The 17,548-nt window shown below is 42.6% G+C and overlaps 1 protein-coding gene across 1 annotated transcript in view; it reads left to right on the plus strand.

Annotated features, from left to right (window-relative positions):
* sv2ca (synaptic vesicle glycoprotein 2Ca) overlaps positions 1 to 17,548 on the plus strand; it is a 29,769-nt gene that overhangs the window by 816 nt on the left and 11,405 nt on the right. Inside the window, exons 2-4 of the mRNA XM_023413446.2 lie at positions 5,192 to 5,988; positions 15,355 to 15,535; positions 16,654 to 16,805. Coding sequence (XP_023269214.1) covers positions 5,391 to 5,988; positions 15,355 to 15,535; positions 16,654 to 16,805 — 931 coding nt within the window. The 5' untranslated portion in view covers positions 5,192 to 5,390. The remainder of the gene's footprint in view (positions 1 to 5,191; positions 5,989 to 15,354; positions 15,536 to 16,653; positions 16,806 to 17,548) is intronic.

Genomic DNA, 17,548 nt, shown 5'->3' on the forward strand with positions numbered 1-17,548 from the left:
TTTTGGATTGTTGGCTGCGGACTGTGCATGCTGTAGTGCAATCCAGCCACCTGCCCTGGGGCAGTTAAAGCACTCTGCACTGCCGCCAAAAAGAGGAGAGGATGCAGGAGCAGGCAACTGACTCATCCGCTAACTGCACCTCAAGAGGCAGTGAGCGATTGACAGGCACACAGCCGGTGAACTGGAAATCTGTGGCAAAGTGCTTTGTTTGCAATGCGAAGGCTGCTGTAGTTGTCCTGCTGGGTTTACACTCAAGGCCTCCATCACAGAATAAGTGTTAGATGAGGTAAAGTGATCGCAGGTTGCAGAATTCATTCCTTTGCCTCCACTTATCATTGATTTCAAGTTGATGTAGATTTTTTTTCCCCCTACCATGGTAAACAAGAATCTCATTGTGATTCAGAACGCCCCACCTCGGCATTCAATAACAGCCCCTTCTCAAGCAGCCACACTGACCTGTAATTTTGTTAGTTTTCCTAAAGTGATGCAGCATCACACAAGCTATTTTAAGAGGTAAACATTTTCTATGCCAGTGTTTCATGGATAAATGGAAGGAAGGACTCAGTAGAAAGTAAGCTGTGCCAGAAATGATGCAGCGGAGAGTAGAGAGAGCTTCACAAAAAGACTGTGTCTGTACATTGTGTTTAAATGAACCAATTAGTCATTATTTCAGCGGCAAGTTAAAACCAACATTTTATATTAGATTTAAGACTCCTCTTGTCATTTGTGTGTCTGCTAGAATGACAGGGAATGATTTCCTCTCTGAGAGGAGCTGAAGATGTCCTGGTGTTTTTTCTCTCCTGTCAAATTTACAACCTTTGTGAATTTTAAGTACACATACACAATCATTCTGCATCACATTAAACAGCTGACAAAAAGAGCAATTAAGTGTTAGGGAGAGAGAAAAAAAACACCAGCATCCCTTGCCTAATCAGGGTTATTACATCATTGCAACATGAAAGGTCTGCAGCAGACAGTGGTGGTGACACGTTATGTTTTAAAAGTCCTATGGAAACACTGTATTGTGTCAGAAGTGAGGTCTGGCAGGGCAGAAAGACCATATATTTACCAAGATGATCAAACAGAAAAACAGAACAACTCCTCTTCAGTGTGGGATGGGATCTTTTTTTTTTTTTTTTTAATATCTATGAATCCAAAACATGTTTTCTGTCTTTCTGTAGAAATGTAACAATTTATGAACGGAGGAGATTCACAATGTTAATATGCACAGTGGGAAATTCCTTTGGCACAGAAGTGAGTGAAGTCAATACTATTATTAACAATGCTGGCTCCTCATGGGAAGAAAGGCAGATATCAACCTGCTCCAGCTTCATTGTGTATGCACAGATAGATTATGTATCTGTATATGATATAACATTAACATGTCTTGAGATCAGCCGTGAAGTTTTTATCTCCTGCGGTGGAGCGAGAGTGTTGAACAGAGGTGCTATAGGGTTTGAAAGATGTCATCTGTGTGGTGACATGATTCTCTTTATACTGTATGTCCTTTGTTAAACTATTGTTTTATTCTATTCCCCAACCATTCAACATCCATTTCCTTCCTCTCTCTCTAAGTTCTTTTATCCAGGCACCACTTCTTATTAATACTTCTCCTGTAAACCCCCCCCCCCCCCCCCCCCCCCCCCCACTCAGTCAGTAATGGCATCAGTGTTTGATGAAATCTCCTAACAGAAGACGTCCTGGGCTGGTTGGGCCTCTGCCTTCCAGATGAGGTCATGGGCTCTCCGTTTTGATGGGATTACATGCGGCTCTGCCCACTTAGAGATTGGACCTGCTCTTTCTGATGCTAATAGAACAAACCAGCTGTCAAGTCACTGTGCTTGCGATGTCTTTGAAAGGGCAGGACAGTGACAAGTCAAACCAGACTGAGATGGAAAGCATTTGGGAGTTTTGTGATTCCTACAGTGCAAAGGACATAAACTGTTAAACTGTTCAATGTATAGTGTCTGTGTATGGCATTTAACAATAACAACAAACAAAGGAACAAAGCAAGGTAGGAAATTCCTGCAAAGGGTGCATTTATTGTAACATTTATTGCCCTGAGAATAGTTGGAGTATATAAAAAGAAAGGGACACCGCTGCCTTAATTGTTTTGCATCATTAGTTTTTTGTGTACTGTGAAAGAGCCAATGTCTGGACTACGGGACTGCACTTAGCCAGAAAAATAAATAAATAAATAAAAGGCACTATTGATTTTGCTTCAAGTTCCCACGAAAAACATTAAGTATTTGTCTCCTCCAGCAGTTGTGGGTTAAGCAACCTGAATTTCTAGGACCAGAATTGATTTTTTACTTCTTACTCTTACAGCCTGCATGCTCATTCCAGTCCGTTTGGTGACTGCTGGACAACACCAACACTGACATCAATCCTTTGGTTGACTTTTGTTGATTGCAGGAAACCCCCATTGTGCTGATAATTGCTTAGGCTGTTTATTGCTATTATGATCATTGATATGTAATATGGTGTTTTTTTTTCTGTCAAAATGCTGACTATTAGCTGCATCACTTTGCCACTTTTAGCTAATGATCCATGATAAGCAATGAAAGGGTCTTATAAAATGACAGAGTTAGTTGGATATTAACCTTTTCTTTTTTTTTTTTCTTTTCCCTGAGTTGGATATTTGGCCAAAACTCCTCCTTTAACTCTAGTGCCTTCATCTGTCTTCATATTCATGCAAGAGGAGATTTGGGGCCAAGTGATAGCTGACCCAGTGTTTTTTCAGTATTTTAAAGAGGTTGAAGGAAAGCAGGGCCACTATCCATCATGCAGACAGAGGTTATTGCTAGAGCAAGGCCTATTTTCAGCCATCCCCACATGGTTCACAACAACGATACACACACTTTATTAACTCTATTTATACCAATTATAGAGAACAGCTATGCCCTGGGTTCAGTGTGGATGAAGCTTCTTTATGTTCCAATGCTTTTCCTCATCACCTTGTTGGTTTGTCAATAATCAATGTTTAGAGTGTTTGGTTACCTTGAAGGGAAGTAATGAGGGTGTGAACTGAACATAGGTAAAGAGGTGAAGAAGATAGGGATAATAGAAAACCAGGATATACAAATACTGGACTTACAACTGACATTGAGGCCTGGGTGACGGCAATAAGTTGGAAAAAGGACTAGTGAGCTGGTCATGGTCTACAAATGCGCAGATTATTTTAAATGGAAGAATTAACATTTTCTGACAAACAGGCATCAGTGGAAACAGTAGATTCTAATAGGGGAGCCTGAGAGTGAGGCAAGAAATAGAGAAGATACAACTTAGAGACAGCAAAAAGAAAAAGTGTTGGTGGTTATCCAGTTTGATTGTGATTGCTCTCATTGCTCGGGCTGTCTGCGCTGTCGGGGTCTCGTCAGCTGTGGTCAGGTGAGGTCGGTCGTCTGTGTGCTCGGGTGTCCTCTGAGCTTCATCACCACTGACAGCGGGCCTCAACATACACTCCATTGATTCTCTGACAGGCAGGCTCCACCAGGATGCATCTCCTTTTGCCGGTGTGTGTATGTGTGCATGCTCATTGTAAGTAAAAAAAAAAAAAAGTGAATGATGGCCAACATGACCTGATCCCGAAACAATAAATGACATCGGTTCAGTGACACCACTGAACCCTGACATGCTCCTGGCAGAGTGTTCGTCTACTGAGGAATTCAGAATTCATTTTCTTTAAATGTTTAATGTGCACCTCACCAGCGATTCAGGGAACAGTTGCTTTTGGACAAAAGAAACAAACAGATTGCTAAAAAGCTGCTGTATGAATCATCCTTGTGAATGTCTGAGGCACCACCCGTGTCAGTGGAGGTATTACAAAATTATCGGCCAATGTGTAAAGGAGTGTGCTCATAACCACAGAAGTCATCCAATGAGCCAAAAGGGATTAGTGGAGTCACCTTGAATCAGCAGTGTCATTTTACCCAGTAAAATGGCATTATGGGAGCTGGAGCTGGCCCTGTGATTTGTGTCCTCCTGACAAGGCTTCAGTGTTCATTAGAGGCTGTGGTGAGCAGCTCCTAGACACATGGGAACCGCACACACACATACACACACTGGACAGCTCTGACCATCCCCATCCTATTCCTAAGTATCCATCTTATCTAGAATATTTCATATCATGTAATAAATTTAGTATTTTCTCATTTAACTGATTGAATTTCATCATTTTGTATTTGGTTGGTAATAGTTGTGAATCCGTTCTATGACACATTATAGAATAAAGAGGTTGGAAGGAGCCTGTGGAGGCAATGTGATGATGAACTGTGGATCACAGTTTGAGCACTTGCATGAAATCATGTTACATCATTCACAGTGCTGGGCTGGGGGGGGCAGGGGGGGTGGGGGGTCTCCCTCCCCTCAGAGCTGGTCTGCCAAGATGGGAAAGGGCTTCCCCATCCATGCTGCGTGTGCGCACACTCACATGTGTGCGTAGCATGTTTGAGATGTGTGTGTATCTGTTGATGCGTTCTTCCTGCAAGTGTGTGCGACTCATTCGATGTGTCACAGATACCTTCCCTACACAAAATTAGAGGCCTTAGAGAAGAAGTATTGTGTCACTGTGTGTGTGTCAGAGCGTGCATTTATCTCTGTATCCACATGTGACCATTTCTTCTTTCCTCCTTCCTTTGCACGGATTAAATATGACAGTGCCGTTCTGGTTGGATTGTCACTCCCATTATAATAAACCAGCTCTTTATTGGGGGCAAATTGATTTTGAGCAGAGCCTTGTTTATTAGCTTCTGTTCCTCAGAGCTGATCATGAGTCAGCAGATTCAGCATCTCCGTTTAAAATGCTCATCTCTCCAAAACTACGGTCAACTCATGAAATATAGAACAAGGAGAGCGCCCCTGGAAATTGAATGTTCATTTTGAATAAATACTGAACACTATACAGCCAAAGCCTTTTTCTTCACGTCACTCCGGATGATTAAAAGGCCTGGGAGAATGGCCAGTGAATGATTAAAGAGGGTATGTGCTGTCACTGCAATGTCACCTGTTAGTCTGGGATAGTTATGAATGTAGCGGGGGGAGACATGAGTTACGGGCACTATCTGATGATCATCTCCCTCTCTTTTACTTTCTTTCTTTTTCCTTTCTGATCTGTCCCCTGTCCCTTCTCGTTCTCTCTCTCTTTTTTTTTTTATCTGTCTGTCTCTTACCCTTCCCCCATCTCTTTCAGCCCGGCCAATGATTGCCACAGCCATTGTGGGTTATCTCCTGTGGTGACTGCAGACTCAAGAGTTTCCTTCCCTGCTGCATCTTGAGACCCACTGATCTCACCATTCTCGCAATCCTCCCATCAGCTTGCCCCTCTTCCCTCTTTCTTCTACTTCGAAGTATCCTTTGAACCCCCCTGAAGACCTACCGGTGGAGCCAGAATGGAGGACACTTACAATAACAGGACTTCTCTGGTTAAGGGGGCCAAGGACATAGTCAAGGAGGCCAAGCGGCATGCAACCAAGAAAGTCAACAAGGCGGTGGACCGCGCCACAGACGAGTACTCATCCCACCGCAACTACAGCCGATTCCAGGATGAGGAGGACGGTGACGAGGATTTCTACCGGAACCCCCCGAGGCAGGATGGAGAGGGCTACCATGACAATGAGGATGGCTCAAGCGATGCCACAGAGGGCCACGATGATGAGGATGAGATCTACGAGGGCGAGTACCAGGGGATCCCCTCGGCGGGAGATAGCAAGCATAAGGAGGGCCAGGTGGCACTGGGGCAGCCGATGTCAGATGCCACAAGGGACCGTAGGGAGCTGGAGCAGGAGAGACAGGCTGACGAGGAGGAGCTGGCCCAGCAGTACGAGCTGATCATCCAGGAGTGTGGCCACGGGAGGTTCCAGTGGCAGCTGTTCCTGGTGCTCGGGTTGGCGCTCATGTCAGATGGGGTGGAGGTGTTCGTGGTGGGCTTTGTGCTGCCCAGCGCAGAGACAGACATGTGTGTGCCCAACTCCAGCTCGGGATGGCTAGGTAAGGGAAGCCTGTGTGTGTTGTTGAGTGTGAGCGAGTGTGCCGTGCATCTACTGTGGGGAAAAAAAATGCAGTTCCTTCAATATTAATTAAATTGCACGTGCTAAAACACCTAATACTTGCAATGCGACTTCTGCATGTAAAATGTATGGCTGTGCATACAACATGGACTAAAACGATGAAGGGGAGAAAATAACCCTGATGATGTCATATTAGCTTGGGCCTGGAGACTACAAATTTATAATAGAAAGCCATGTTGGTGGCATGGAGTGTGAAAGACGTGCGTTTACCAGGAAAGTAATGCAGAAAATGTGGCTTTCAGTGTTTTTGGTGCTGCACCCACTCTAGGTCCACATGATCAGAGGACATTATCCAATCAGTATGATGGATAACTGTGCAGGATTAGCTGCAACACAAGCTCGCAAACATCAGTGTATGATTTTAACTATTTGATCATAAAATATGTTTTTGGCTCAAAAAGGGACCTATCTAGTAAAATAACCTAATTTTTCTGGTGGTGTGGCCGTCTTTGAATGTAAAGGTGTAATTGTCATGCATTCTACATACTGAATAGTATGCAGTAACAGTACTCTGTATTTTTCAAGTGTAAGCATGTTACTAATGAAAGTCATGGTTTGGGTGGGGCCACACTACTTCCTGTTGGGTATCGTTTGACAGAAAAGATAAAAGAATAATTCTGTGTATTTGCGCTTTACGTGTCACACTTTATCCTATAGTCGTGTTTCACATGGATGAGGTGTTTCGGTCCACTGGTCTCTGTGTCAGGATTAAGAAGGCAGCTAGTATTCCCTGTGTGCTCTGTGTGTTGAGCAGGAGTCCCAGCAGGGCCCGTGGCTGCAGGTGTATAATCCATCACCACAGAGCTGTGTACAGGGGGCTGACTCACTGTGTCTGTGCCAGAGTGGCGAGGACATTAAATCAGGCACACAGACCTTAGATACTAACTGCCACAGTGAGACATGACAATGCATCAACTGTACCGCATCATCTGATGCAAAATTGATATGGCAGGGCCTCTTTGAGACTGGAGGTTGTGACAGAAAGTGAGAAAAAATATGGATTATAGTGGGTAAATGTGTAAAATAAGAAATTTACACACCCTGCCAGGCGTGAAATATTTATTTTTTTCATCATCATCATAATTTAGATTATAGTTACAGTATACAGTATATATAAAATTGTTTATTTAACCCTGTCAGATAACAAAAAGTCAATAATTATTGCTTTATTGCATCTATATGATAGTAAATACACAGATTGCTCAGATTGGAAGTGTAAATATTATTTTGACATGATGAAACAGTTTGTTAATAGCATATGTGAGGAGTCACTGTTAAATCCTCACAGGATGTGACTACATTTTTCTGTCTCTTTCCGAGTATCCACGTAAACTCTTCTCTTCCTCTCTAACCAAGCAAAGTCCTGCAGGCATTCATGCTCTACGCTCTGCTTCTCCTTGTTCGTGACTCCATCCCTCACCCCCTGTCCCTCCCTCTCACACTCCATTCTATGTGCCTCTCTTTTCTTCTCCCATCCTCCCCCATTCTCCTCTCCTTTCTCCTTCTGATTGCCCTGAGGCTCCTCCCCGTTGAGGTGAACATGATTGGTGTTTTTTTTTTGTATGTGTGTATATGTGTGTGTGTGTGTGTGTGTGTGTGTGTGTGTGTGTGTGTGTGTACATGTGTGTGTGCGTGTGCATGTCTGAGCATAGCCTACATGATTACTATGACCTTGCTGCTATCCATTTGGAGTTTTCCGGAGTAATTACACTTAACTACAGCCAACAAAATGAGGTGAGTGGATGTCTTACAGGTGCCATGGCAATATTTTATTGCCTTGAAGTGCAGAAATAAACCACAGCCAGTTAAACCTGTCGATGATTTTGATTAGGGTGGTTTCATTTTTCACGTTTTTTTTAATTTTAATATATCCTTTATTTAACCGAGCAGAACAACGTTCTTATTTTGCAATGACAGCCTTACAATAAGATGTCGTCTTCATGGTGGTCTGTTGGTGGTGCACAAGGCTAGACCTCCCACCATGAGATCTGGGAACAGTTTTAGCAGTGGTACCTGCAGCTTGGTTGTATGTTCAATTTAACACACTTGGCAGATTCCGCATGTGGAAAGTCGGTAAAATATCATGTCCTTGTTACTGCGCCACAGTGGCTCCTACTGGTTGGTTGTTGCTGCACGAACAAGGTTTTTTTTCCCACCTGCGTTACACCCTCTTTGTGACACTCTATATCTGTACTATATATATATATATATATATAGATCTCCTTGCACTTATTAAATAGATGTATTACTTGGGCCAAGGTCTCCTACTGCACTGAAGCTCTCTAGTGATGTCCCTCATGCTTTGGATAAAAGCATCTGCCAAATGAGTAAATGTAAATGTAAATATACAAGAAACAAGGTTTCTCTAATTGGGATCTGGGATTAGAGAAACCTGATTTCCCCAGATAGACTAAAGCTAATTTCTTGGTATACATGTAACCATTTGTCTAAATGGCTTTTTATGTATGAGCAGGTGCATGACAAAGATTTGAACTTCATCACTGAAGATGAAAGGAGAAATCATCAAGCATTAAATCAGTCAATCCAATGTCCAATTAAAGCTGAAACTAACACAAAGTACACGGTTTCCACAGCTGGAATTTTGACTATTTGTGCAAATCAGACACATTTGTGTTGAGAGGAAAAGCTGTGTACTCTCACTACAGAGTCAGTCATCTTACTGCGTAGTATATCACTGTTACAGTAAAGGTAAGTGAAGTAATACTTCAACCAAAGTAAGGTCCTGGATTTACAGTAACCAGGTAACTACACAGGAAAATATTGCTTAACCAGATTTCTCTGAGTAACCAGGTTTCCTGCGTGCAGGTAAACGGCAGGTGTTTCGGCTGAGGCATGTGGCTGTTGACATGACCAGTGATGGAGTCAGCAGTAAAGTGGAACAGGCCATTCCAGAGGAATAAAAGACAACCCCCCCCCCCCACCCCCCACCCCCAATTTAATAGCTTTTAAATAAATCAAACTTTCAAAAACACAGTTGCACAGCAAACAATAAATTATTCATTTTATTAGAAATTTCACTTCACAGTCTGGAATCATTTGAATTACAGAGTTTCTCAAAGAGCCATTTGGTGTTTGGTTAGTTCCACCTGAGCTGGACTCCCATCATAGTTGCATTGTGCAGCTCCATTAACCATATAACAGGCGGAGACAGACGCAAGCTGCATGGACTGAGCTGAGTGTAATGGGATGGGATGGATGACTAAAATGCTGATTAGATTACTGAATTCAATTTGGTCCCACCAGTATCCAGATCTCGCAGGAATCTGTAACGCTACATGGGAATCAAGGACGGAGAGTTGGGGGTATAAGAGGTGGTGACATACTGTAAACACTTTAAATGAGAGTGGACGATGTGGGAAGGAAGCAGGAGGGAAAACGAACGCTGTGAAACGCAATATGTGTGATGAGCAGGGGAGAGAAGGGAGGAGGAGGAGGGACAGCTTTGAAGCAGAAAGATTGCCAAGTTAGAGAGGAGTAATGGGGAGAGAGGTGTGGGTGGATGGGATCAGAGAGGTGGAAGATTGGTGGTATTCAGCACACCAACAATGTGAGGGAGAGGCTTAGCTATCATCTCAGACACAACAGACAATGGGAACGCATCACCCTATCATTACTTATTTGTTCTCTTAGGCTGTCTTTTCCCTGCTGAAACTCCCCTCATTTCTCCCTCTCTCACTCTCAACTTGTCTCTCCTCGTTTTCATTTAACAGCCACCTCTTCTTCTCTACCGTCAATGCTTCCCCTTCCCTTCTCGTCTCCGATCTACTTTCCCTCCTTCTTCTTCTTTTCGTCCTTACTTCCCTGTCTTCTGATCTCTCGTACCTTTTTCGTTCTTTCTTGGCTTCTTTCTTTGTGTCCCAGCTTCACTCTCCGTGTCCTCTCAAGCTCCATCTCTACATTACCTCTCTCCCTCTTTGTCTCCTTTTTTTCCCCTATCGTTCCCCCATCTTTCTCCCTGTGCGTAGGAGCCAGCTGGCAGGCTATGTGGGGCTGCGTGGTCCAGGGGCAGCTGAGCGTGGCTAAACTGCAGTAAGATCGCAGCGTCACTGCGGAGATTACACTACTTGAGTAGTGCAGCTCCACATTGTGTGGGAGAGGAAGAAGGGGGAGTGTGTGACGGGACTGAGTGTGTGCACATTTGAGCGCGCATATGGACCAAACCTGCTGCCACCAGCAATATCAGCCACAAGTAAACCATGTCTAACTGCTCGCTCTTATCACAGCTTCATAGCATCACTGTATTTCATGCGAATTATTCACAGTCTTTAATGTAATGAAGGTTGGATCATTACTGATGCTGAGTGAGTCATTTTAAACCCTGCACTTGCAGCCCTACAATAGGTTACTCTCATATAGATTTCATTGAAATCCTGCCCCCACTGATATGACTTAAATATGACAAAAAGCTTCAATCTCTTTTCCTGCGGAGGTGGCAGAGGACGGAGGCATGAATCCGATCAAACTGACACGATGTAGTACAAATGTGATTACACGCTGCTCAGTGTAAAGGAGCTGATGACAGAGGAGCAAAGAGGAAACTAAGGCAAATAAATGAGAGCGAAAAGCACGGAGGAGAAGACAGAGGAAGAGGAGTGAAGAGAGGGGAGAAAAGGGAGGAAGGGAAAATGAGAAGTGAGCCAAGAAATTGGAAAGCAATAGGAGAGGACGCAAGCTGAGAAAAAAGAAATGGAGGAAAGGTTTGGAAAGAAAAGGGGGAGGAGAGGTGAGGGAAAGGGAGAGGGGATGAAATGAGTGGCAATGAGGAGATGGAGAGAAACAGAGAGAGGGAGAAGAACATTTTCAAACACAGAGAGGTACCACTGTGTAGACGTTGTACGCACCAGGCATGCTGTTGTATGATAGTATCATCACTATGAATAAAACAGGACGGGTGGGTTTTTTTGGGGGTTTTTTTGCGCAACGCTGAAACAGTTTGCACCGCTAAGAGCGAAGAGCATCAAAGCATGAAATCAGAGAAGAGGTCGTGATGCAGCTCAGCGCTCCCACGGCTCTCAGGGGGCTCCTCAGGATGTGACAGGACAGAAAACACTGCACCAGGGCCTTCCCCTTCTTCCCCCCTTCACTCTCTCGCTCTCTCACCCAATCCAGCAATTACTGAACTCTCCTCCCTCATTACCTTTCTCTCTCTTTTGTCACCCTCAAACCCCTTCATTGCCTCTGCTCTTTCTTCTGCTGCTCACATATTTCATCCGCTTGCATTTGTGCTTTCTCCCGCATACATTTTCTTTTTTCTTTTTTTTTTTTAACTTCCCTCCTTCATCCTCAGCTCCTCAGTGGCCAGTTCAGCCTCACCAGAAAAGATTAAATGTATTTGAAATATTTTAATCTATGAATTAGATTTACTCTTTGGTCCTGTGTGTGTGTGTGTGTGTGTGTGTGTGTGTGTGTATGCGTGTCTGTGTGTGTGTGTGTGTGAGTGTGTGAGTGTGATGTTATGCTCCATATCTTAGCCTAAAAGAACAACGCCTTGAAATTTGTCTTGTCTTTAGAGTGTGCCTTTGATTTTGCTGAATATTTACCATTCCTGGAGATGTGTTTTGACATCTCAACAGAGTGTCATGGGGCAAAACCTTTTGCTTCTGCCTGAGAGGTCTCCTGACACACTGTCATTTTCTGATGGTGCTCAGAGTCTATATGGGTCATCAAGTCTAAATTCAGCTGTATTTCACACTCTTACGGCGAGACAATTTGTATCAGCTGGAATCTGCTCAAGGAATATTTTTTTGCTTCTAAACGCGTCTAATCGATGTACATCTCTCCTCTGCAGAAAACCAAGCCTTTACATTTCACTCCTTCTGCAAGTTCAGAGGCGAAATTTCAGTCTTAGAATTAGGCCGAATTGAAGTCTATTGATTGCACCACTCCTCTTACTTTGCAGGCCTGAGAAAGGATGGCTCTACTAAATCAATGACAGGGCAGTAGCGGGTGAACGAACTCGGTGAAGGGGTTTCATTAATTAAAATACTCTAGCTGAAGCTCTTGTGGTCCAGCCTTATCATTTCCAATGTGTTCTATTGACAGATTGACTGTAGCCTCAGCATCAGTCTAATGAAATGTTGAAACATTTCATGGGTGACATGGGTGAACTGGCTTGTGGGGATCATCAGATGCAGAACATTTACCATTACGTTGATTTATTCATATTGAACACATTTTATAGGAATAAAAACACTATTACATAACCTCCACCCCAGTAAAGACGCAGAAGAAATATTATCGTTAAAGATATATCAATGCAAAGATAGGATAACCTTTAAAACATTGCATTGTGTCAGCTGGGTCCATGGGCAAACCCTTCAAAGCTTAACTGAAAACCTGACCACGAAGACGACAGCAGTTTTAGTCAAAAGCCCGGGTTGTTATATTCCATCACCAGTGGATTGTCTGTTATCTTTCAAAAGATAGAAAATCCTATTTAGGCTTCAAAACATTTAACTGTGACACCCACCCACATGTTACTGTCACTGAAGGTAACGTCTATGTGTTGCCAACATGGAGTAAGGAGTAATCTAATTTTTCCATGCTGGTTTTTAAAGAGCTTTGTATTTTGACAAAAGTATACAAAGAAAAAACATTTCAGTGATCCAATGAGCAGATGCATGTGAGGAGTCATTTGTTACTTTGGAGTAAAATATTATGGTAACTGCTTGGTAGGAGTCCAAGCGCTATACAATATGTGACTGTATCACACCAAAGTTACACTGAATGTGGAGCGTGACTCAGAAACAAATTAGAAATGAGGCAAAGGAGACAAGACGATGTTGGAATATGTGCCATAATTCTCTGACATGACAGGTTAATGCTACGCAAACCACTCTTTGGTCTTTTGGTGGTGAGACAGACCTCATAATGTTAAGGGATGTCTGTGCTATTTTCGGATTATATACTACACTACTTTCCATTTTCCTGTTGCAGGCACTGCTGACATCATGCTCTCCGAGATGCCGTGCAGCAAGTCGGACAGAACATCAATAAATTCATTACGTAATAGACTGTCCTATGAAGGATTTACTCATTTGTCAGTCTTATTGCTTTATTTATTTAATTTTTTTTAAGGGCACTAAAATAGCAGGAATCAGAGGCTCTTACTTTGTTGGATTTTTTTCTCTAAAAACCTAAACCCCCCCCCAAAAAAAACGAAAAGAAAAAAGAAAAAAAATTGTTTATTGTTTGTATGAAAAGTTGAGTGCAGAAACAAAATGAAAGGCCCTCTGGATGTTTGGATGCATGACATTTAAATGCGAGGCCAGTGGGTGTTTGCCTGCGCACCGTATTTCTAGCCTCTCCTTAATGAAGCAAATGTGAACTGTGCGTAGACTGAAGACTTCCTTTAAATTTAGAATTGAATTTATGGTACCTTCAGGCGAGTATCTAGATGGCTGCCAAATGTGACAGATAGCTGGGTTTTGACCCCTGAAGCGAGAGAGTCAAACAGATATCTGCTCACAGCGGAGGAGAAGAAACCTGACTGCAGACATTACAGGAAGGAAACGCATCTTGCTGTTAAGATTATTGTAATGGGATGAACAGAGTGTCCCCACGGCTGAGTCATATCACTCCATGTAGGACTGCCACTTTCGCATTCTTTTCTTTTTTCTGTGGATTTATTTATTTCATATATTTATGAATACAAACATCCTTTCAGGTTTATGTTTATATGCCTTCATGTGTCTGTAATATTGTCTGTTAGTGAAATATTCAGTGTTTTAGCCTGGAACAGAAATCTCAAATAAGGAATTTCAAAATGGGAAAAGAAAATGCAGTTGAAGCTGCTCTTTGCATGAAGGCTGCTAACCACACAATGCCAGATATGACGTGGACTAAAGCAGTGACACTAGGCTCCTGTCTCCAGAGCAGATTCATGGTGATCAGAGGGAGAAATCAATGCTGTTTTGTTGGTGCATTGATCCCATTTGTGATGAGAGAGATTCAAAGAGCACGGAGGGCCCTTTTGTAAAGTCACCCTGTATTACTGTTCACATTTGTCTCCTCATTGATCAGAGCCTGTTTTCAGTCCTTTACACACTGTATTTACTCAGCAAAGATAGAGTGTGTTACTGGGGTCGAAGATTTTCCAACTGGGTTTCAGGTTCATTGTCATCAGTCAATTTTTAGGATCCAGTCAGATTAGTAGGAATACTGTGGCTTTAATTTAAAGAGAATAGGTATGATATATAGCTTGGGGAATGTGTGTCTGTGTGTGTGTTAAACTATAAAATATTTTGAGTGATATCAGCACTTACATCTAGCAGCTATTTAATCTATTTGTCCCCTTTTTAAAACAGCACGATCATCTATAAACGTAACTTTCCATATGGAGTCAGTCACTGAACATAACTTCCAATTCACTGATGAACATTCAGCAATAATGGAGGCACAAGCTTAATGTGGCTCCATATTTTAATTTGACACTTCGCCATTTGCCAGCAGAGGCACATTTGGAGGAAACGATTTCTAAAAGAGCTTCTTGGCTGAAAGTCAGTGTTGGGTGACTTTGACTACTTAGGCTGAGATATTTTCAAAATCTGATCCCACTAAGTTGACATTCACTACAGTGAGTCTTATTTTATGGTAAAATGGTGATTATAAGAGTGAAAAATGCAAACCTGTGAAGATCATCTGTTCAAGCTGTCAGTAGTGGATGAGTGTCTGTCGTAGCTGCTCTTACCACTTCGTCTTATTAGCAACACATAATTGCTCTTTGGCTGAAATGCTTTGTTAAAATCAGTGGTAAGCAGCAGATGACTTCCTCTCATGTCGCATGTCAGTTACTATGAACATGTTAAAGAGGTGTGTCTCGTAATGACTACGAAGCTCCCCTCATCCCTAGTGGTCTTTATAGCATCTTATAACTCTCACCTCTCATCAGCATCACGGTTAGCATGGAGCTTTTAGCAGCTAACAAGCAGGATATTTCCAATAATAATTAATAATAATGATAATGATGATGGTAATACTGTTCCTATATATATCACGTATAATATGCTTGAATTTGCTTGAGTATGAATGAATATATATATATATATATATATTCAAGCAAATTATACGTGAAAAAAAGACTGTAGTGAATGTAGTGATAAAGACTGATGAGAGCACTGGCACCAAAATCACCTTTATTAACCTCGAGACCAAAGTGTACAAACTCAGTCAAACATATGCACATGCAGGAATATAGAAATGTGAGGTGATGCACTGTATATTGAGGCAAACAAAAAATCCTCCTCTCTCCTCCTTCTCTTTCCAGGCAGTGTTGTTTACTTGGGGATGATGGTGGGGGCGCTCTTCTGGGGAGGGATGTCTGACAAAGTGGGCCGCAGACAGTGCCTCCTCATTTGCATGTCCACGAATGGCTTCTTCGCCTTCCTGTCATCTTTTGTCCAGGGATACGGCTTGTTCCTCCTTTGCCGTCTCGTCGCAGGCTTCGGGTGAGTCTGATACAGCGGAGGTCATTCTGGGGCCGAACGAGGATGGCAAACCGTCGGTTTAGATGATCTGTGAAAGTTCAGTCAAATGGTACACCTCAAAATCCTCTCTGGCAGCAGGATGGTCACACTATCTAAATGTATGCACCAGGGCTACATCAGTCACAGTAAAGAATTCATGTCTATGAGGCAAAATCTATTTGAAGAGTGTTTTCCTGTAGTAATAAGGAGGGACAGAGACGTGCTCTGTCCCTCCTAATTACTACTCCCTTCGTTGACTTCAACTGAATAATTGTCAGAGTTGTTGAAAAAAAGCTCAAAGCAATTTCCTTTACTGATTACTTAGAGCTTGTTTTTCTCTCTCACTGCTCTATACAGAAAGTTTCTAAGATTCTGACTCCTCATCATAGAACGTTTACTATACATCCATCTGTTAACTTTCCTTTCCAGCTAAATTAATGTTATTGTGCTATGCTTTTAGGATGCAGAGCAGTAAGAACTATTAACAGACAATGTTAAAGCCAGCGGCAGTGGCATCCTCACTGCATAAGGAAAACGTCTAGAAATCTTAGAATCTCTTAAAATAACCAGAGTGTGTGCAAAGGATAGATGGTGTGTCATCCTCTTGCGACATAGGAACATGGTGTACACTGTGATTTATTGTGTCCTCTTCTTTGGCAGGGTAACTGTTCCTTTAAGAGCTAATTTAGTAATTGCGGCTCCATCATTCTCCTCAGAGTCCTTCAGAGTAATTGAAAAGGCTTTCTAAACTGCCAATTCAACCTGTGCCATGAGGAACTGGCACTACAGGATTTTTTTGTATTATGTTTTGGCAAAAACAAAAAAAATCTGCTTAGCTGTGCTTGTTTTTTGCTTACTTTGTCTCCTTTATTATTCTGTGCAATGACCTTTCAATTAATCCTATTTTTAATGGAAAACAATCCAAAAAATAAGGCCACAAACTGAGGGATGAAGGCAAAGCATGTAAAAGCAATCATAAATGCAACTACTGTATGTGAAACAAGTAAACCTTAAGGATTCATTAAGTTCAGTTTCTGCCGTGTTTGTGGCTCCACCTGCCTTACTCCCACTCACTTTCCCATTCTCTCTGGTTCTTGCAGGATAGGAGGCGCTGTGCCCATCGTTTTCTCCTTCTTTGCAGAGGTGTTGTCCAGGGAGAAGAGAGGAGAACACCTCAGCTGGTTGTGTATGTTCTGGATGATTGGAGAAATCTATGCATCTGCTATGGCCTGGGCCATCATACCACACTATGGTGAGTTTACCAGCTAGAAAATGTTGTATTACACATACACCCATCTGGAAATGGCACTGTGCTTGGGATTTTGCTTTATAGTAAAGAAAGAAATGCTTAAAGTTATTGTCTTGTGAAAGCCTTGCCAGGATTATATGTAACAATATTGATGAGATGCTTGGCAACGTGACTTCATGCTAAGCTCCTTACTACAGGTTACAAAACTGCAAGGCTTCCCTGTGGCTGTGGGTAGAAGTGCCAGTTTTCCCTGCCACGAGAATCAATCACTTAATAGCTTTAAGTGGCTGCAGACTGGGAGAGGCAGAGGTTAAGAGATTAACGTATGCATGGATCCCACGGTGCAGATACATGCTGAAAGGGTTAGGGTGATTTATGACAACACTGCGTTAGGTATCAGCTGGACTCATCAAGAAAAGAAACAAAAAGTAGGGAATGAGCTTTCTTCCTCTACTCTTTTCCTACTTCATGCTTTTTTCCCCCCAACCTACTGTCCCTTCCTTTTACAGCCTCCTCTCTTCTCCTGTTTTGTACTCTCTCCGTCTCTCTGCCTAACTCTGTCCTTCCTTTTATTACCTCTCCTCTCTCTCCATTCTCTGTCTCTGCAGAGTGTTCTTCTTGATCAAGCATAATTAGGTTTTTCTCCTTGCTCTAATGGGACAAAGCTACAGCTAGAGGTGATTTATGGCCAGACCATGCTTTAGCCAACCTGTGACGTCAGGGAGAGAGTGACAGTGTGTGTGTGT

The sequence above is a fragment of the Seriola lalandi genome, unplaced genomic scaffold (assembly GCF_002814215.2).
Source record: "Seriola lalandi dorsalis isolate HSWRI2012SDOR001 ecotype SW California unplaced genomic scaffold, Sedor1 jcf7180002054517, whole genome shotgun sequence".
Taxonomy (NCBI): domain Eukaryota; kingdom Metazoa; phylum Chordata; class Actinopteri; order Carangiformes; family Carangidae; genus Seriola; species Seriola lalandi.